The 21,719-nt window shown below is 43.1% G+C and overlaps 1 protein-coding gene across 1 annotated transcript; it reads right to left on the bottom strand.

The window, feature by feature from the left end:
- Nucleotides 1-15,742: 15,742 nt before the first annotated feature.
- LOC121271011 (probable G-protein coupled receptor 139) lies at nucleotides 15,743-20,678 on the bottom strand. Its single transcript, XM_041176695.1, has 2 exons — nucleotides 20,609-20,678; nucleotides 15,743-16,665 (listed from the first exon to the last, which is right to left on the bottom strand). Exons 1-2 carry the CDS (start codon nucleotides 20,676-20,678, stop codon nucleotides 15,743-15,745), a joined length of 993 nt encoding a protein of 330 aa, XP_041032629.1.
- Between the last annotated feature and the right edge of the window lie 1,041 nt (nucleotides 20,679-21,719).

The raw sequence follows: 21,719 nt of genomic DNA on the forward strand, positions 1-21,719 counted from the left end.
GCAGGTGTTGTGCAAAGCAGTCGCCCAGTTTACATTTGGTCTCTCCACTGTAGAGGACACCACATTGGGAGCAACGAATTCAGTAGACTAAGTTGGGGGAAATGCAAGTGAAATGCTGCTTCACTTGAAAGGAGTGTTTGGGCCCTTGGATGGTGGGGAGAGAGGAAGTGAAGGGTCAGGTGTTACATCTTTTGCATGGGCATAGGGTGGTGCCATTAGATGGGGTTGAGGAGTAGGGGGTGATGGAGGAGTGGACCAGGGTGTCCCAGAGGGAACGATCCCTATGGAATGCCAATAGGAGGGTGAAGGGAAGATGTGTTTGGTGGTGGCATCATGAAGGAGTTGGCGGAAATGGCGCAGGATGATCCTTTGAATGGGAAGGCTGGTGGGGTGATAAGTTAGGACAAGGGAGACCCTATCCTGTTTCTGGGAGGGAGGAGAAGTCGTGAGGGTGGATGCGAGGGAAATGGGCCGGACACGGTTGAGGGCCCTGTCAATGACCGTGGGTGGAAAACCTCGGTTAAGGAAGAAGGAGGACATGTCAGAGGAACTGTTTTTGAAGGTAGCATCATCGGAACAGATGCGACGGAGGTGAAGGAACTGAGAGAATGGGATGGAGTCCTTACAGGAAGCGGGGAGTGAGGAGCTGTAGTTGAGGTAGCTGTGGGAGTCGGTAGGTTTGTAATGGCTATTGGTGGACAGTCTATCACCAGAGATTGAGACAGAGAGGTCAAGGAAGGGAAGGGAAGTGTCAGAGATGGACTGCGTGAAAATGATGGAGGGGTGGAGATTGGAAGCAAAACTTAAAAATTTTTCAAAGTCCCGACGAGAGCATGAAGCAGCACCGAAGTAATCTTCGATGTACCGGCGAAAGAGTTGTGGAAGGGGGCCGGAGTAGAACTGCAACAAGGAATGTTCCACTTACCCCATAAAGAGACAGGCATAGCTGGGGCCCATACGGGTACCCATAGCCACACCTTTTATTTGGAGGAAGTGAGAGGAGTTGAAGGAGAAATTGTTCAGTGTGAGAACAAGTTCAGCCAGACGGAGGAGAGTAGTGGTGGATGGGGATTGTTCGGGCCTCTGTTCGAGGAAGAAGCTAAGGGCCCTCAGACCATCCTGGTGGGGTATGGAGGTGCAGAGGGATTGGATGTCCATGGTGAAGAGAAAGCGGTAGGGGCCAGGGAACTGGAAATTGTTGCTGTGACGTAAGGTGTCAGAGGAATCACGGATGTAGGTGGGAAGGGACTGGACAAGGGGAGAGAGAAGGGAGTCAAGATAACGAGAAATTAGTTCTGTGAGGCAGGAGCAAGCTGAGACGATCGGTCTACCGGGACAGTTCTGTTTGTGGATTTTGGGTAGGAGGTAGAAGCGGGCCGTCCGAGGTTGGGTGACTATCAGGTTGGAAGCTGTGGGAGGAAGATCCCCAGAGGAGATGAGGTCAGTGACAGTCCTGGAAACAATGGCTTGATGTTCAGTGGAGGGGTCATGGTCCAGGGAGAGGTAGAAGGAAGTGTCTGCGAGTTGACGCTCAGCCTCCACGAGCTAGAGGTCAGTGCGCCAGACAACAACAGCACCACCCTTGTCACCGGGTTTGATGACAATGTCAGGGTTGGACCTGAGAGAATGGAGTGCAGTAAGTTCAGAGAGAGAGAGATTAGAATGGGTGAGAGGAGCAGAGAAATTGAGACCAGTAATGCCGCGCCAACAGTTCTCAATGAAAAGATCAAGAGAAGGTAAGAATCCAGAGGGAGGGTTCCAGATGGAGGGAGAATATTGGAGGTGGGTGAAAGGATCCGTTGAATTGGGAGAGGACTCCTGCCCAAAGAAGTGAGCCCAGAGACGAAGACGGTGGAAGGTCTCTACATTGGAGAGACCAAACGTAAACTGGGTGACTGCTTTGCAGAACACCTGCGGTCTGTCCACAAGAATGACCCAAACCTCCCTGTCGCTTGCCATTTTAACACTCCACCCTGCTCTCTTGCCCACATGTCTGTCCTTGGCTTGCTGCATTGTTCCAGTGAAGCCCAACGCAAACTGGAGGAACAGCACCTCATCTTCCGACTAGGCACTTTACAGCCTTCCGGACTGAATACTGAATTCAACAACTTTAGGTCTTGACCTCCCTCCTCCATCCCCAGCCCCTTTATGATTCTTCCCCCTTCCTTTTGTTTTTTTCCAATAAATTATATAGATTTTTCTTTTCCCACCTATTTCCATTATTTTTAAATATTTTTAAATCTTTTATGCTCCCCCCACCCCCACTAGAGCTATACCTTGAGTGCCCTACCATCCATTCTTAATTAGCACATTTGTTTAGATAATATCACCAACTTTAACACCTCTGTGTTCTTTTGTTCTGTTGTCTGTGACATCTTTTGATGATCTGCTTCTATCACTGCTTGTTTGTCCCTACAACCACACCAACCCCTTCCACTTCTCTCCCCCCACCCAAACAACACCCCCCCCCCCACCCCCGCCCCCCCATACACACACACACACACCTTAAACCAGCTTATATTTCACCCCTTTCTTGGATTCACTCAAGTTCTGTCGAAGGGTCATAAGGACTCGAAACTTCAACTCTTTTCTTCTCTGCCGATGCTGCCAGACCTGCTGAGTTATTCCAGGTAGTTCTGTTTTTGCTTTATTTCAACTGCATGCCTTACTCCTTCATTACACCTCAACTCCATTCATGAAAGCATGCATGCAGAGCTAAGTAAATGCAAATAAGGCACATTTGACGCCAACCTGCAAAGTTCATAAATTAAGTATACAAATTACTTAATCCAAATCATAACTTCATTCAGTGTGTGACATTTCCCATAGGGAATAACCTGGCCCTCCACCCACTACCCAACCCTACACAGCAGTCGAAGAGTAGATCGAAAGAATGTTGGAAGAGAAAAGACACTGGGCAGGGGAAAGGGGCGGGAGTTGAGCAAAGCAAAGAACACAAGCATGAACGAGAAATATGGTGCTTTGATCAATTTCAACAATGGACTAAACATCGAAATTCATTACTCACCCACTGATGGTACAGGAGCAGGTAAAAATGAGTGTCAGTATTGTCTCCTCGGCTAATTTTGATCATTGAAAGGAGATGCAGGGAATTTTTATAATTTTTTATCATTACTTTGTCTGTTTATTCTTTTACCAGTCCTGGCAGTATTTTCCGTAGTTTGCTTGGCCCTGGGTATATGGTTAGTGTTTGTATGGCCATCCATAAGGCATTGTTGCTGTCTGAGACAAGCTGAGTGCAATTACATATATTGCCCTATAGAACATTTTCAGACGTCTGTAGTTTTTATGTTTGAGCAGGGCACGTTGACCAAGGGCTTTCTGATGTACAGCTTCAATTGGAAGTGGGGAATTGGTCCTGATATTACAGATGTTGCAGTATAACAAGTTATTGATTTTAGAAAGGTGAAAGTAACCTTTTGCTGTGGTATTTAAGCACTTCTTGGACTATTTTTGCAGACGGGATATGACTCAAATGGAGATGCGAGTGTACAATATGCCCAGATACATTACCCTGGTTGTGGGTGCCTGCAGGATAGAGTACAAGGCGATCAGGAAGAAGATGACTTTGGCTATTAATTGATTCCCTGATGCTGAGAACATGAACATTTTGAGGTAATCTCAGTTAATATTAACCCTGAAGGGAGAAGGGAGATGACAGGGAATTATTCAGTCGGTTCTCCGGTTGCCCTGCCAGGCATGGAACCTGACTCCCACTGCTCCCCACAGTCACACGGTGAAATCATTGTCTCTGTGGGCTTCCATCACATGTTCCATGTGCCCTGTGCATAACTGTCTGTACCAAGCAATGTCCATAATAATGGGCCACCCAAAGTTAAGTAAAGGTCATCCACAGCTATCCCCGAAGTCAATGTTTTGGGAAGTAGAAACATTTAATCAGTTCAGCATTGGGATTCTTTTCTGATTTTAGCTTCAGATTAACATAGAGTCGACATGTCAACTGGATAGTGGACAAACAGGAGACCAACGAATCCGATATCCGCTATTTCAAGGGCAGCTTTAAGGCATTTCAAACAAATGTTCTAAAGTCTTTATTCAAACAGCATAGAAAGGAATTGTACATTGTCACCTCAAGGTAGGCAATTTGCAATTTGATAACAACTACGCAGAAACAATATTCTTGTTTCAAACCAGTGACTAAGTGGATGGTGGGTGTAGAAGTATAGAACAGTAAACTACAGCCAAATAAAGTGTTAGTACCTGCAACTGACCCACCAAACAAGAGGAAATGGTAGGGTGGATTAAAGATGCCAACTACAGATGAAGGTTTAGATGGAGCATATTAATGTCTCGTTCTGAATGGGAAATAAACGAATTGGAAGTGAATGCCTCTTTAGGTACAAACCAATTTCCTTGGTAAATTCATAATGGGGATATGAACAGTATATTACTTAATTCAGCAAAATGTGCAATTTATTTAGCAGCATCTGTACTGTTGGAGCAACACCCTCCAATTTCACCCTGAAGGTAATGATGCTGATATATATGTTCGTGGTTGAAAAGATAATTTATGCTGATGGAAAATTGTATTTAAAAATGTAATTGTATATGTGCAGCAGATTTCCACATTACTTTAAATTTCACTTCTACCAACATCCTAAGACGTCTTATGGATGGCCCGGATTGAGCAGTCATGTGTGCTCCTAATCTATCCTACTTCTCCCACTATTAATGTCACATGATAGAATGGAGGAAAACTTCAGCTTGAAGGCAGACCTTGGGGATAGGAAATCTTCCTGGATATTCCACGAATAAGGCAGTGTCACAATAACCACCCATTTTATGCCCAACTATCATAGCTGTATAAAGCAAACAGCCAATCCCCCTTTCATTTCAGTTTGAGTGATTGAAAGAGACGTCCTTGAGCTTTTATTAATTCTTTGATGAGACATGGGTGCCATTGGCGAGGCCAGTATTTGCTGTCCACCCCCAATTGCCTTTCAGTTGAGTGGCTTGTTCCGCTATTCCAAAGGGCAGTTAAGATTCAACCACATTGATGTGGGTCTGGAGTCACATGTAGATCATTTACAGAGAGGAGATTTCCTTCCCTAAAGGGAGCTAGTGAACCATATGATATTTTACAACAATTGTATTTTCATGGTCACTGTTGCATGGCCTAGCTTTAAAATGTTCCAGGTTTAGAAATTGAATTTAAGTTCAATCAGTTGCCGCCGTGGGTGTTGTACCCATACCAACAGAGAATTAACCCGAGTCTCTGGACTGTTACTCTAGTGACGTTACCGCTATGCCACCATATGCCCACAAGTATTGCCCTATACCTCTGTCTCCACATCAACTGTGAAAACTGTTTTGTGTGTGTGTGCAAGGGAGACAGAGAGAATTTACTGCTGCTCAGAATCAATTGCAAGTAAAGAACTCAATGCACATACCATTCCTACAGTGGCAACTCCTATTGTTTGCCTGCAATATTTGCACTTTAGCTTCTGCCAGCAAATGGCTGCATAACAATCAAAGGTGAAAGTGACGGTTAAACAAACAGAACTGGCCCTGGTGGCATAAACCAGTGAGGTTTTCAGAGCACACGTGAGGTAATTGACAAAAAGCTGCCAGGGAAATAGACCTCGATTATTTAATTCAACAACACGCTAGTGAGAACGACCATTAGATCCACTACATCCATTGCTACCAGGTAAGAAGTGATATATTTGGAGAGACCACACTTCCCTCTGGATGGAATCGCAATCGTCATTATGTTACCTGATATGAGAATAAAAGATCAATAAGTAGCTAGTCAGACTCACACAGAGAGAAAAAAGTGCATCCGTTTATAGGGATTTTCTGTGAATTAAAATAGAAAAAAAATTGCCAGGCAAGAGCACAAATAAGTTGGTACCATCTAAATAAACAGTTGTGTGCGATACCTAATATGCAGATAAAATGGGACAGTTTCATAATGTGGTACCGGAGTGAACAGAAATTAATCTAACCACATGTATAAAATTCAAGAGCTTTCAATCTAATGGACTGAACAAAAAAACAATGTTGCTGCCTCTCCACTAGCATCAAACTAAATCAGTCCCATGTTAGAAAACTACTTATAGAAGATAAGAATTACTGATTGAGATCAATAATCGTTTGAAATAAAGCATAGCGCAAGATGTTGATGCACTTATCACATTGTAGCAGAAGAAATAATATAACATGGAAAATAGAAAGGAAACTGGCATCGAGCCAGAAAAAGAGAGGGAGACCTTGTCATCAGGATAAGTTAAGAAACGTGTATTCTGCATGATGGATAGTCGAAGCATAAATGTGTAAGGTTTTGTAACATATGAGCAGGAGTAGGCCGTTCGGCCCCTCAAGACCGCTCTGCTATTAAAATAGATGATGGCTTATCACCTACCTCAATAACATTTCCCTCCCCTATCACCATTTGCCCTGATATATTTAATATCTAGCAACCTATCGGTCTCTGCCTTGATCATATTCAATGGCTGGACCCCAACAGCCCTCCAGAGTAGAGAGTTACAAGGATGTACTGTCCTCTAATTGTAGATAGTACTCCCCATCTCACTCTAAATGCCTTTCCCCACTTTCTGAGCCCTGTTTATATACCGCCCATCCTTCCTTCATCTAAGCTGTTGAGCCCTATTAGAACTTTGTAAGTATCGATGACATCACCTCTCAGTCGCCCAAACTCTGGAGAATACAGGCCCGTTCTCCTCAATCTCTTCTCATAAGGGTATCCCACTATCCCAGGAATCAGACTGATGAAGCTTCGTTCCATTCCCTCTACGGTAAATATATCCTTTCTTAGGTGAGAGACCAAGGTTTCACATAATACTCCAGGTGTGGGCTCTTCAAGGCTGTATCAAATTGCTGCAAGGCACATTTGCTCCTGCACTCAAATCCTGATGCGATGAAGGCCAAAATTCCACTTTCTTTCGTAATTGCTTGCTGCAGCTTCATGTTTGCTTTCACTGGCTTATGAACAAAGACACCCAGGTCCCTTTTGGCATCAACACTTCCCAATCTCAAAACATTTAACAAACGCTCTGTCCATTCCCTACCAAAGTGGAAAATTTCACCTTTTTCCACTTTTTCTACCATCTCTCATTCTCTTGCCCACTCATGAAGCCTGTCTAAAGCCCATTGAAGCCTTTTTGCATCCCCCCTCACAAGCTATGTTCCCACCAAGTTTTATATCATTTGCAAACTTGGAAATATTACATGTGGTCGCCACATCAAAATCATTGGTATATATTGTGAATAGCTGTGGCCTAAGCATTGATTCTCATGGCAGCTTGCTATTCACAGCCTGCCAACCTGAGAACGACCCAGTGACTGTGACGGTACGACTGATGTAGTCCCAAGTTGGATGGTGTGTGGTTTGGAGGAGAGCTTGCAGTTGGTAGTCTTCCCATGCATCTCCTGCCCTTTTCCTTCCAGGCGGTAGAAGTTGCATATTGGGAAGATGCTGTCAAAGGAGCTTTGGTGCGTTGCTGCAGTCCATCTTCCAGATGGTACACACTGCTGCTACTATGTGTAGGTTGTGGAGGGAGTTATTGTTTATGGTAGTGTATGCAGTTCCTTCTTCCTGGATGTAATGGAGCTTCTTGAGTGTTGTTGGAGCCACTCTCATCCTGGCAGGTGCAGGGTACTCCATCACGCTCCTGACGTATGCCTTGTAGATGCCTTTGGGGAGTCAGGAGGTCAGTTAGTTTCCTCAGGATTCCCAGCCTCTGGCATGTTCTATTGGATATGCTTGCTCCTTTATTCCCTGCTGTGTGCTGGAATGTAAGTGTGCAAGGTCATTGGATGAGAACAACATGCAGCCTGACCATCATGGACTCGATGGCCTGACCTCCTGCTCACAGGTCTTGTTCATTTTCGCACATAGAAATTAACTGATTTACCCAGGGCTGATGAATTGCACAGAGGTGCAGCCGCTTCATATCGAGGCAAAGGAATAATTCCGATATTAAGATTGTCCCTCACACTGCATTAAATAATTACACCACTGCAAGTGACATATTTAAAAGTACTTGAACAAAATTGTAATATTAATGTTGTTCTAACCAGAATCCCCTCTAGTTCTGGAAAATGCAGTCCATACTCAATGCCTGCGAGCAATTCGTCCCGGCATGATGCAGAGAATGAGAATGGGATCTAAGTTCAGTGGTTGAAGATTGACAACATGAAGTCATTTCATAGTAACACAGTTGCATTTTGCGTTCAAGTAGTCATCAGTTGTAATTTTCTTCCAGCAGAGCACAGGACCTCAATTTGGAAGTTTGATTGCCTCAGCAAAAGGTACCACAGGATTGGACACAACTGGAGCTGAAAGGGTTTGAGCTACAGACGAGATATGATCAGACTGAACAACTGAATTCTGGAGAGAATGAACTGTCCGTTCCTTTCCCCCAACTTATTGTTACCACTTGAGAATTTCACTTCAATGTCCATTGTTTCATCCAGCTATGTATTTAATTGCGCAAAGGGAGGGGCTTCTAGGACGATGGGACTATAGAACAGTTATGACACAGAAAAAGGTCATTCAGCCCATCATGTCTGCACCGGATGGAAAAGATTCCATCCCACATGTCAGCGCCTGCTCAGCAGCCTTGCAGATTGCAGAACTTGGGATGCAGATCCACGGAAATTTTAAGCGTGTTGAGGGCTTCTTCCTACACCACCAAAGCAGGCAGCAAATTCCAACAACCTCTGGATGAAGGAGATTTTCCTCATGCCCCCTCTAATCCTTCTACCAGTCACTTCAAACCTGTGCTTCCTGCTAATTGACCACTCCGTGGTCCTCAGGGAAACAGGGCATCTCTTTTCTAATCTGTCCCGGCTCCACATTACATTGCACACCTCTATCAGTTCACCACTCAGCCTCCTCAGTTCTAAGGAAATCAACCTCAGCCTATTCAGTCTTTCCTCGGAGCTGTAATTTTCAATCTCTGGCAGCATTCTTGTAAATCTCCTCTGTACTCTCTCTAGACCGATTATGTCCTTCCTGTAATGTAGCGACCTCAACCCAGACTGATATCAATGGATTGGTCCAGTAGGTGGAAAAGTGCTGGATGGAATTCAATCCAAAGAACTGTGAGGTAAGGTATTTGAGGAGGGCAAACAAAGCGAAAAAGAATAAATGAGAGCACATTGTCATGGACAGAAAAAGTGAGACATCTTGTGGTGCATGCCCATAGGTCCCGAGAGGTGACAGGACAATTGGATAACGTCGTAAAGAAAGCATACTGAATGCTTTCCTTTATTGGGTGAGGTATCAAAAAGCAATTGAGAACAGATTCTGGTGTGAAAATGGCTTGTCATTAACATTGATTTGAGTTGACTCCATAATCAAGAGGAGAATAAAATGGACATGACCGTCGAATTAATACAGGAATCTAATTTATTACAAGGCAATGTCTTTAGTTGTAACTGCAAAATATTTTATTCGAATATGCAAAACACAGTTGGAAAAGCTTGTGGAAACATTTCATGATGATAGCTTCCTGAATGTCATTCCTTATTTGATGTTATGAGCTTCTTGGGTATTCAAAATTACTCTTGTCAAATCCATAATAATTCACATTATTTAGACCAGCTCAATTTGAATTATTACTATCTGGTTTCAATGGGAATCAGGGGGAAAACTCTCCACTGGTTGGAATCATACCTAGCACAAAGGAAGATGGTTGTGTTTGATGGAGATCAGTCATCTCGGCTCCAGGACATCACTGCAGGAGTTCCTCAGGGTAGTGTCCACGGCCCAACCACCTTCAGCTGTTCCAACAATGACCTTCCTTCCATCATAAGGTCAGAAGTGGGGATTTTGGCTGATGATTGCACAATGTTCAGCACCATTCATGACTCCTCAGATACTGAAGCAGTCCATGTCCAAACGCAGCAATGAAAGAGATTTTGGACAACTACAACCTTTCAGTGTTTCGTGTTTTCTCTTAAAATAAAACCTTAAATTTCCAACCACACTTCATTCGTATCTGCACAGTTTAATTCTGAAACAGGTGGCGTTAGCCCAAAAACATTGTGAACGTTTTCCCAACCAGGACCTCGTGTATTCTATTGTTCCGTGTAACTATTAAATGTCAGATCAGGTCTTCAGGTCAGTTTGTATATTTACAAATCAATATTTCGATAAATTGCGGCATCAACTGTCAAGTCGCCCTGCTGGATCAAGACAGTTTTAATAAGTTTCATTTTTTTATAATTATTTTACCTGAAGCACTTACTGGTTTTTGGCAGATATCAGAATGATTTCATCAACCGTCACAGCATTGTGACAAGGTGGAATTCAGCAAGCCCTCCCCAAACCCGTATTCTGAGCACTTGGTTGTTTTTGGTTGATCTGCTTCAGCCACTATTTGCTCGAAACGAGGGACCACCACAGCACAGCGGTTAGCCCGGAGGGGGTTAGCAAACACCCCAAACGGGTGAGGTGACAAGAGGAAAGCGGCATTTTACTAATGGTCCAAATTCAGGGCACTAATCTATTATGGGAGACCATGATGCATTTCTTGGAAATCAGAGCCAAGTGATGAGGGGAAACTGGCTGCATTAGCACACGCAATTAGTTCCGCTTGGTGGGAACATCTGCCAACGGGTCAGTCATTCATTGAGGAGCAATCTAGTGTAAATCAGGATATACAGAATTGTGAATTGATAAGTTTTCTCTTGGAGATAGTGATGTGTTTGCCTTTTTGGACATTGAGAAGTTTGGGTTTTCTAGATTTTAGACCCTGGTCACAATGTAAAGGGACGTTCTAACCCAAGACTTCCAAGCATGACTACTAACCCCTACCGCCACCCCCGACCATTTGCAAGGATTGCCTCGTAGTGCAACAATGCCTTGCATTTGATGACTTGTGTGGCATGCCCATGGACTATTGTTATCTGTACAGACGGGCGAAGTTGCATATGGGATTGATTGATGCAATAATTAGAGGAAGGAAGGGTACCCAAACCTCCTCAATCGAGGTGGCAACAGAACGACATGGAATTGGACTCAATGCATCAACACTTTGGGAATACGCTAGCACCTATTTTACACAATCGCAGAATGCACTCATACAGATCAAAAGCAAGGACGTGATGCTCAATCTTTATCATTCACTGGTTACAACTCGCCTAGAGCACTGATTCCAATTCAATGCAGCAGATTGCATGAATAACGCTTCTCTGAGAGAGAGAAAGGGTGCGGAGCAGATTGACTGGAATGAAGCTACTGAGGAGAGATTTCGATTCTGCACAAAGGCTAGGAAATTCGGCTTATTCCCGTTGGAGCAGAGAAGTTTGAGGGAACATTACATGGAAGCAGACGAAATAATAATGTTCATGGAGAGAGAAAGTGGGGCCAGCATCAGAGATTATTGGGAATTGCAGTAAGGCACGCTTATGGTCATTGCCCGAAGAAGCAGATGAAGAGATTTATTTTGATCGGCGAGTTATTATGTGGTGGAACCAAATTCTATGCTTACTTATTTTGAGGGAAGTAATTGGATGCAGTCTTCATAAGGAAGAATCTGTGGGTGCAGATGTGTGGAATTAAGTGCATCCTCACTCAAAGAGCAGATATCGTCACCATGCGAACCCTTCCATGCTGAACTTTACAATGTGGACACCATAATTTGAGCGGTATCACATTCACCGCTACGATAATTTGGAGTTCTATAAAATTGTTTGGACTTTTAAACAAATCTGTTCATGTGATGTGAGCATCACTGACTAGGCCAGCATTTATTTCCATCCCCAATTGTCCTCGTTCAGAGGGCATTTAAGAGTCAACCACATTGCTTTGTTTCTGGAGTCACCGGGTAAGGACGGCAGATTTCCTTCCCTGAAGGACATTCGTGAACCAGTTTAACGACAATTGACAATGGTTTCATGGTCACCATTAGTCTTTCATTCCAAGATTTTTTTATCAAATTCCAATTCCACCTTCATCCATGGTGGAGCCATGGGGCCCCAGATCATTCCACTGGGTCTCTGGATTAACAATCCAGTTATAATACCACTCCGCCACTGCCTTCCCACTTGAACATCTGAGGAAGTGTATAACATTTGGTCATCTCTTCCGCGCTACTGCCAATGAAGAGTTTCTATCCTTTTGACACACTGATCTTGCTCCTCTCTCATTGACTGAAGATTTTGCAGGACCATTTGCTTAAAAGATAGAGGTGCTGTGCTTCTTATTCTTGCACGAGATCCCTTTATATTCAATATTAAAGAGAGCATTTGAGTGGGACTTAATATGAATATTAGCAAGTATCTATTCATTCTGCATTATTTCAGGAACTGACAAATTAACGCCAATGGTTGTGCCAGAATTTTTTTCAGTTCTTCTCTGTACCTGGCCTGGGTCATTGAATAGATACATGTGTTGGTGCAAAAGCTGAAAAGAAGCAGTGCATACCCAGCTTCTTGGAGAATATATATGGGATCGTCGGTATATGTATAGTTATAAGTTTTTGTAATTCGATGGTATAAGTAATATGTGGCAAAGGTCAACCAGAAGAGTATAAAACTACTAGATATTGTGAGAAGTAAAGTAATGGATCTTCTTCGATTCTCCATTTCCAGGTCATTCTCCCTTTTACTGTGTCTCTTGCCATGCAGAGCCTTGCGGGTTCTATTGGCCACTAAAATGTGCTTCACTGTCAGTGCGTTAAACAACGAAATCCAAATCAATGGAATGAAAGGGGTTAAAATATGGTTAAGAAATGAAAATGCTCTGCATGGCGGGGCGGAATAAACGGTAGATTCGAAGATACAATACCAGGGCACATTGTCGATAAAATACAAAGGTTTAAATGCGAAGCACCAGGGGATGTTTCATAAACAGTTCAGTGCAAACACCATTCCTACAACCATTGCTGCCATAGCCTTCGCACAGTATTTCATTTTCAGATTCCTGTAACAAATAGCCACATACCGATCAAAGGTGAAAGCCAAAGTTAACTAGACTGAGCTGTCTTTGGCAGGGTAAATGAGGGCAGCTTTAAGCTGACACAGCAGCGTAATGGACAGGAAGCTGGCTGGAAAACACATATCAATTATGCGGCTCAACATCACACTGATGAGAACGTCCAGGAGATCTGCCACTGCCATGGCCACCAGGTAGTGGGTGATGCATTTGGAGAGACCATGCTTCCCTCGTGGCATTATCATAATCGTTACTACATTAACTGTCGGAAAGGGAAAAAACATACTTAAATTATACACTGTTAGTTGTCGATTGCTACGTGGAACAACGCAAAGGGTGGCTTAAACACATGAGCATTTGGAAATGAAAGCAAACTTTGGAAAGGAAAAAAATAGGATTAATACAGTTTTGTGAGGCTTCAACATGTTCCTTGCTTTTCTATTCTATGCCTCTGTTTAAAATGCCCAGGATACTGTCTGCTCCTGTGCTCATTTGTAATTCGATAAACTGTAACTTGTGCAGTTCCACAAGGATCAGTGCTGGGGCCTCGACTATTTAAGGACTATCTTAATGTCTTGGATGAGGAGACCGACGGTATTGCAGCCAAATTTGCTGAAGATATAAAGATAGGTAAGAAAGCAATTGTGTGTAGGATGCAAAGAGTCTGCAGACAGGATAGGTGAGTGGGCAAAAATTTGAGGGGTGCAGTATAATGTGGTAAAATGAGAGATAATGTGTACTGGAAGAGGCTGCTAGCATTTAGTTTTTTTTCACACCCTTCCCAAACCAACATGCTGACTGTCGCTAGTGTCCTACTTAAAACTTGCTATTAATATATAGCCCCTTCACCTCCATCTCATTGATGGTGTGCATTGAGGGATTCAGCAGTAAAGTTATAACATCTACTCTTCTCAACCATCTATTGCCTGCCATCTTCTTTACTGTAGGAGAGCTTTGTCTTTTTACTAAACTGTTAATTGCTTTACCCACTTTTATCAAAATATTTGCTTTACTTTCCTCAGCTTTTGACGGATGGTCCAATGCACTTTGTCATAACTTCGGAAACGTTTTCTGAACTTTTAGAAATGGCTTTAAACTTTAGCAAAGTACTTCCAGGTGTTTTATTGGTGCTCTGCAAAAACACTGCTCACTGAACGTGTGCCTGTGTTGATGATCCTATCATTTCTAATAGATGTTGCGTGATTTTTCTCCCTTATTGAATCACTGACGAAACTCTAGCGCATGGAAACACCACTACCTGGAAGATCCCTTCCAAGTCAGTCACCATCCTGACCTGGGAATATATCGCCATTCATTCACTGTCGCAGGGTCAAAATCCCAGAACACCACATGGACTGCAGCGGGTCAAGGAGGCAGCTCACCACCACCTTCTGTAGGGCCACGAGTGATGGGCTACCCAGCAATGCTCACCTTCGGTGAAGGAATGAATAAAAATAATTCCCCATCCATTTCAGTAGTAGCGTCTCTTCGCCAGAAGGGGGACTTCAATCACTAGATTGAGAAACAGGTTTGATGAAGAGAGGATCTGACCTTTTTATTTCATTCATTCTTTCTGAGAAATAAGAAAAAACATTGCAACAATCAGCTGCTTCTGAAATGACATTAGGCTTTTCATTCCCATTCTCAAATCAGCTCCTGGAATGATATTACACTTTTTTCTCCAACTCTCCTTGATCATCTCCTGTAATTAATTTTCACCTTAAATATTTACTCAATTCCCTTTTGAAAGTCAATGTTGACAGCAGCAGCTGTGTCAAAGAATGAGTTTGGGTGGAGCTGACAGATAATGTACCTGTACAGGTGAGTGAGGTTTCCCCAAAGTCCAGTAACCCAGGGTATGCATCGGGGCTGTCAGACTGAATAAGTGGTTCTCGCAGGGAGTGAGGGGGAGAGGGGCGTACGGAATATTGCACCTGTACAGGTGAGTGATGCTCCCCATCAGCCTAGGCTGTGCCTGCCCCATGTCACCAGGTCTAGCAACGGCAACAGGAACTGGTTCAGAGTGGGTGGTAGGGGGAGTATTTCGTCGCCTCCCTGAAGTGTTCCTCACTGATGATGGGCAGGCTTTGGGGAGTCAGGAGGTGAATCACTGGCTTGACTACCTAGCTGATTTGTCCATAGCGCCCGTTAATCATTTACGGACCATTGTTTATGACTTGATTGTGTATCGACAAATAGGCAGTGTTCCATCTTGGTTTCCGACAGTTGCATCAGGGACAACATCTGTTAATCCAGAGGGCAAATTCACCATGAAACTTACCAAGCCTCGCGTAAGTTAATTTAAATCGGATATGCTGGTTTGAGGGAACCAAGAGAGGCGAGTGCAAATTTAAATACGAGTACACATTTATCAGGCATTTCACTTGGAATTGCTTTACCCCGCAGATGTGTTGACACCTGTGTTGGCATCCGACGAGCCTCATGATGTTTGACTAGACAGAGTGAATATAGTGTCAGCAGGGGAAAAAAATCACCTCCTGTACCCGTGTTTTGTGCTGGGCTTTTTGGTGACGATCGAATTATTATTAACATTACCAACGTGCTATGAAAGAGCATATCTGGAACTGTTTCATCTTTGGTCGGAAGTGTCTGAAAATCCAACATTGAAGACTGAATATTTTCTGAGATTGCCGTCTATAGTCCAGTCTGTTTACATTGGCTAATTGACAAATGGCAACCTAATTTTTCACACGTGGAACCGCTGGAAGCAGGCAAGGATATTATTAGTTGTACAAGACCTTCCCTTCTGTCTGGCAAGATGCCTTGTGGTAATCAGCCAATCCAGCTCTTCAAATGGGTCAAAAAGGAAACAATTTGATTCACTGGGTACATGACCATTTTCGTTAGCTCTGCTCTGAACTGAGTCTGGGTCACTGTATAAATAAACGTGTTCGTGCAGCAGCTCAAAAGCAGGAGCATATAAGCGGTTTCCTGAAGGATGTAAACTGGGTCATTGTAACCCGTGTAAGAATAGGTATCAGTAATTCGATAATACAAGTAATGGATCGTGTACGTCAGCCACAGGATCAGAAAGTTTCCAGATATGCTGAAGAGTAAGATGAAGGATTTTCTCCGGTTGACCATCTCAGGATCAGGATTATTGTCAGAGCCGGCGCTGCCCCGCAACACCCTGCGCACCCTGCTGGCCACTAATATATATCTCACGGTCAGGGCATTGAGCAGCAAAATGATAAAAAATGGCAGGAAAGGAGTCGCAATGCAGTCGAAATAAGAATAGGCTAACCAAAAGGGCGATATATAAAAATTTGGTGTGATCAGGCAATACCATGGCAATTTATTAAATATATAGAGAGAGTCATATACGAAATACCAGGGAATGTTTTTTAAACAGCTCAGGGTAAACACCGTGCCTACAATTGCAGCTGCCACTTTCTTGGTGCAATATGTAGTTTTCAACTGCTGACAGCAAATGGATATGAAACGATCAAAGGTAAATGCGACGGTTAACCAGACAGAGATGTCTCTGGTTGCATAGACTAGGACAGTTCTGGCCCGACACGCTGGAGTGAGTAACATATAATTGCCGGGAAAGTAAGTATCAATGATCCGATTAAATACAACACAGGTGATGACAACCATTAGATCCGCCGCTGCCATAGACACCAGGTAGTGAGTGATACATTTGGAGAGACCACAGTTTCTCCGGTTCAGGATCACAATCGCCAGGATGTTAACTGTTAGGAAGAGAAACGAGCAGAACAGTTAAACATTGTCGGATTTTAAGGGGAAGATTCAATTTGTTACCATTGTGTGTTCACATCTGAGCTTCGTTAATGTGCTCTGCATGGAAACCAATAGCCAGAATTCCCTAGTACCCATAAATTTAAAATTAAAACAATGTTAGCTGATGCTCATTGAGTAACACACTCGCCTCTAGAGTCATATATTTGTCCTTTCCTTTCTCATTTCAAAGTTAAGAGCACGTCATCTCAGATGGCATTTCAATGCAGCACAAGTGAGTGCTGCGCCCCTCTGATGTTTTGGCCGCTATTTCTTCCTAAAGTAACATCTATAAACCGCTGACCTGGAATCATTTCTATTGGTAGGAGTTTCCTGTGGGCGAGTTAATGCAATTTGTACACACATTACCAAAGGTGATTCCATTACCAAATTGGCAGTAGAATGTTTTGGCTCAATCTAACGTGATGATTGGCACTATATCAACCTGATTTTCTTTTCAATTCAAGCATGAATCGCGTTAATGAAACATAATAGTTGGAAGTCATAAGAGTCATTGGATGCAACAGTACTTCGGCCAGAATGCTTTCCTTTTTTTTTAATTTTCAGGTTGGTTTAGGAATGCCAATTGCAAATATTGAGTTTTGAAGGTCAACCAGTATGCAACATGGGAGGTCGAGAGCCACGACTGATATTATGCGTTTTTTTTTTAAGTTTGGTAAGAAGCAACAGTTTAGAGATGATGCAAAAGTTAAATAAATGGGAGGAACATATGATCTGTGAGAGTTGAGAGATGTTTACTGATCTCAGAGGACAAATGGATAGATGGCACAGACTGAATGTTGATCTCTGCAGCTTGTGGCAACAGCCTTCTGCTCTTAAGCCGAAATGTTAGCAAGATCTTCCCCTGTTCGTTCTCCATCTTCTCTGGTCTTTCCACATTGAATATGGCAGCCACCTGTCGCAGATTGCCCCAGCATCTGGGCACCCGTTAGTACACTTGATTTCGAGGGCTGGTTGCGTATCCTATGCCAATCACCCATTCAGGTAGATCTGGCCAATGATCGCAGGACAGTTCCTCAATGATTTGGGGTGGGGAGGTCACCTCGCTCTTGCCAATCACTTCAGCCCAAAGTCACATTTTAATCTACCGCATGCTGAGAGTCAGTTGTTAGTACTTATCAAACACTTATATAGGTAAGTGGGGAAACAAGGCGCCAGGAAGCTATCAGTTCAGGAATACCAGTGCCGTTTAGCTCCCTCTATTGGACTCTCGTGAGGGCACAATCTTCGTGACTTTTATGTCCGTCTTGCCTTAGCCCCTGACTACTCAGGAAAGCTTCTCTGATGTATTTTTTCAGATGGGGGTCGGGGGGTGGTGGTGGTGGGGGGGGGGGGGGGAGGGGGGGCTGTAGAAGGGGAGAGAGAATAACTCCTTTTTCTGGTGCTCCCATGGTGTGCCTACTAATTCCGTATGAACTGCACAATAGTCTGAAAAGTATTGTACGTTAAAGGTTCCATTGCTTAGACGATTTCAGTGCCATAAAGTAAGGTAAATAAGTAAATGACATATCAGTAATCCTATAAGCAAAAGTAGTGAGCTGAAATGCATTACGCAAATGAAGTACAATTCATTTAGGAAAGTTCTGGGTGCCACAGATAGGAAGGATGTGAACACTTTGGAGATATTGCGGGAGAGGTTTGCAAAAATGGTTCCACGGATGAGGAACTTCATTTACGAAGATAGATAGGAGAGGTTGGCACTGTTCTCCTTGGAGAGAAGGAGGCTAAGAGGACGTTTGATAGAGACGTTCAAAATCATGAGGGGACTGGACAGACTAGATAGGGAGAAACTGGTCCTCCTTGTAAAAGGATCAAGAACGAGATGGAAAAGATTTTAAGTGAATTGCAAAAAAAAGTGATTATGACGTGAGAAAAACATAACTTTCTCGCATTGCGAGTGGTTGGGGTCTGGAATGCACGGCCTGGAAGTGCGGTGAAGGCACGTGCATTCGAAGCATTGAATAGAGCATAACATGATTATTTTAATATAAACGATATGCCAGGGTAGGTGGAAAAGGAGCGAAATGGCACCCGGTTATAATGCTCATTTGGAGAGCCGGTACAGACACTATGGACAGAATGGCTTCCTTTTGCGCCGTTAAAATTCCGTGATTCTGTGGTTCTAAATTTGGGATTAATAAGGTAACTGATGTGATTAATGGCGCAGTAAAACCAAAATAAATTCACAGGGATCCGCTGACAACTCGTGGTTGGATTATGTGAGGCAGGCTGGATCGAATGATTGTATCTGCAGATAAGGCAGAGGGTGTATGGGAGGATGAAAGCGTCGCTGGTTGACCACTGTGCCTTGGGGCATTTCCACTCACAGATTATTTCAACAGAGAGAACAGTTGTCCGTTCTCATGCTAAAGCTATTTAATTAATCCAAGTGACATCAATAACTTGCATCCGCCCGAGTTCCCCTCTGCAATTAATACCTTAAATTTCACACTTTGCAATACACTTTACTCGCCTGTCACATTGTAAATGAGCTGATGCCCATGAGTGTTTTCCATGGGAGCAAGTGAGAACGTGCGGGATTGTGTGTTACTCTCAATTGGGTATTTATGGAATATTATAGATTCTTTCTCGCCGAGTCCGCCCTTTGATCTCAGAGTTTGTGATGTGGGCAAGCACAGTCTCACTCTGAGATGTCAACAGAGATCGTAAGGTCAAAACCTGATCTTGCTTTGACGTGCAGAAGAGTTTGGAAGAGTTAAGACATGACTTAGCTGATAAGTAAAACATAAGACCTCGATGATCACTACCTTTTTTAAACTGCCTATCACTGTGGCGCATGGATAACAGAGAAGCAATTGCGGACCAGTGTAGAAGAGAACATTGAAAATAATTGTTTAATATCATTGACTGGATCTGTGAATCGGGTGCATGCAGGCGGCAAGGATACACAATAAGCGTTTGCAATTGCGCAAATCGCCCAATGACTTTACACAATTAAATACTGTTTGGATGAAATGATTAATCCTCATATGTCAGCTGGCTTGTGTCTGGGAAATAATGATCAGGTGAAGCCCGCTTTTTCGCTGATGTCGGTCACAAAACGTGACCGCGGGACAAAGTCGATCCTTATCCGTCATCTGACAGTGGGTAACAAGCGTTTGGGCTGAAATATTCTTAGAAAGTCAGCACGTTTTTTTTTCAATTCGCGTTGCTATGCAATTAGTCTGCAGTGGCATCAAATGCAAGCAAGTGTGGAAGGGAGAGAGGGAGTAAGAAATATCAAGAGTCAGAGGTAGAGAAGGATACGAAAAGTCAAAAGACAAAAGCAAAGTAAGGATATGGCAGCTCCAGTCAAATAAATAGATCCATTGTCTTATTTCCAAATATTTTGAAGTAGTCATGGACAAATGCAACTTAATCTCTCATAAATTGTGTTTCAGATATGCATCAATTGAAAGCTCACTGTTAATTTTATCTTATTTATACCGATGGATTATGACTAGCACCACACGGGTATATTTATTTAGAGATGAATTTTACTCCCACGTGGTGACACAGTCCAAAGTACAATATTGGCTACCCCTTACGTCGGGAGTTTGAATAGTGATCGTGTCCCATTAGAAGTTTAAAGCGAGACATGGCATTCTATAAAGTTAAATGCTGTTTGCTATGTCACAACCTGGCTAAGAAATAGCAAATCGTGTTATTTGGAAATATGTTCTACATTGGAGCGGAAGTAATTATAATATCTAAGAAAAGTCGTGTTGGGTAAATAATGCAAAATCACCATAGTTAAACAATTAAGCGTTTAGCACTGACTACGTTATTTTCAGCAAGCCCAACTATCCAAGCCGATCGAATATAAGCAAGCACATATTATCACAGGTTTGCGGAACTGGGAGGATCACAACTTACCCGGAATACCGATGGCGGCAAGAATTGGATAGTAAATAGCATACACCTGACCAGTAACTGGTTCGTGCATTTTCTCCCAGAAGCGATATCCTCTCAACAGCTTCAACTCCTGTTTTGAGGCTGGTTCATTATATAGACCAGGGGAGCCCCCAGTGGCACAATTAGGCTACATCATAACTGATGGGAGTTTGTACTCCTTTCCACAATGGATCTCACAATGTTACTTTCATTGCAACCCTGTAATGGAAGCGATAAGGATTTGTCCAGTCTCAGCAAACAAGGAAGTAAAAATAAAATGCTGCCTGTTCGAAGGGGCAGAACGAATTAGATGCAAATTATAAATAAAAACAAATTGGAACTTGGCAACATAAATAATTATATGAAAAACAGAAAATGCTGGAAATACTCAGCAGGTCTGACAGCATCCGTGGAGAGAAAGACAGAGTTAACGTTTCGAGTCCGTATGACACTTCTACAATTATATTATAATTAAATGCTTTATTATATTATATATATATATAATTTCCCATAATGACGACATTCTCTACAAACTCTGTTGCTCATCCATTGTGGAAGATTTTAACCCATTGACCAACACAATAAAGTTCCTTATTTCCGTCCACTCGGTCATGCCTACAGAATGAGCCGATGTGACTTTCATTATAATTAGTTCAGTTAGGCATTGAGGGCAAATTGGGTTAACAACCCAAGGAAATAAATTGAACACAGACCCACACACCGACCGCCGACGCCCCCCCCCCCCCCTCCCTTTTTCTTATGGAGGGACACGAGGATAAACGCCCAAACCATAAGAATGACATAAGCCCCGACCAATTTAAATAATGAATGTTTTCTGTTTAACCACATTGTCCAGGTCCTCCAGTGCCCACCCACCACGGAAATCTAATGGTGGCCATGAAACCATTGCTGTAACCCATCTGGTTCACTAGTGCCCTTTGGGGAAGCAAATATGCCGTCATTACCTTGCCTGAACTTCATGTAGCTCACCGTTACCGGCCAAGGATATTGAAGACCCCGCTCATCCAGTCCAGATGAATGCCCTGCAAACATATAAACAACCCATCCTTTTTCAAATTTTACTGTACTGAAT

Source organism: Carcharodon carcharias, chromosome 29, assembly GCF_017639515.1.
Source record: "Carcharodon carcharias isolate sCarCar2 chromosome 29, sCarCar2.pri, whole genome shotgun sequence".
Taxonomy (NCBI): Eukaryota; Metazoa; Chordata; class Chondrichthyes; order Lamniformes; family Lamnidae; genus Carcharodon; species Carcharodon carcharias.

What these genes read in the sequence shown, in the direction of transcription:
- LOC121271011 (XM_041176695.1), bottom strand. Translation starts at nt 20,678, where the DNA reads ATGCACGAACCAGTTACTGGTCAGGTGTATGCTATTTACTATCCAATT. An exon ending in TGCCGCCATCGGTATTCCGG is followed by an intron (nt 16,666 to 20,608) that starts GTAAGTTGTGAT and finishes TCTTCCTAACAG; the next exon opens with TTAACATCCTGGCGATTGTG.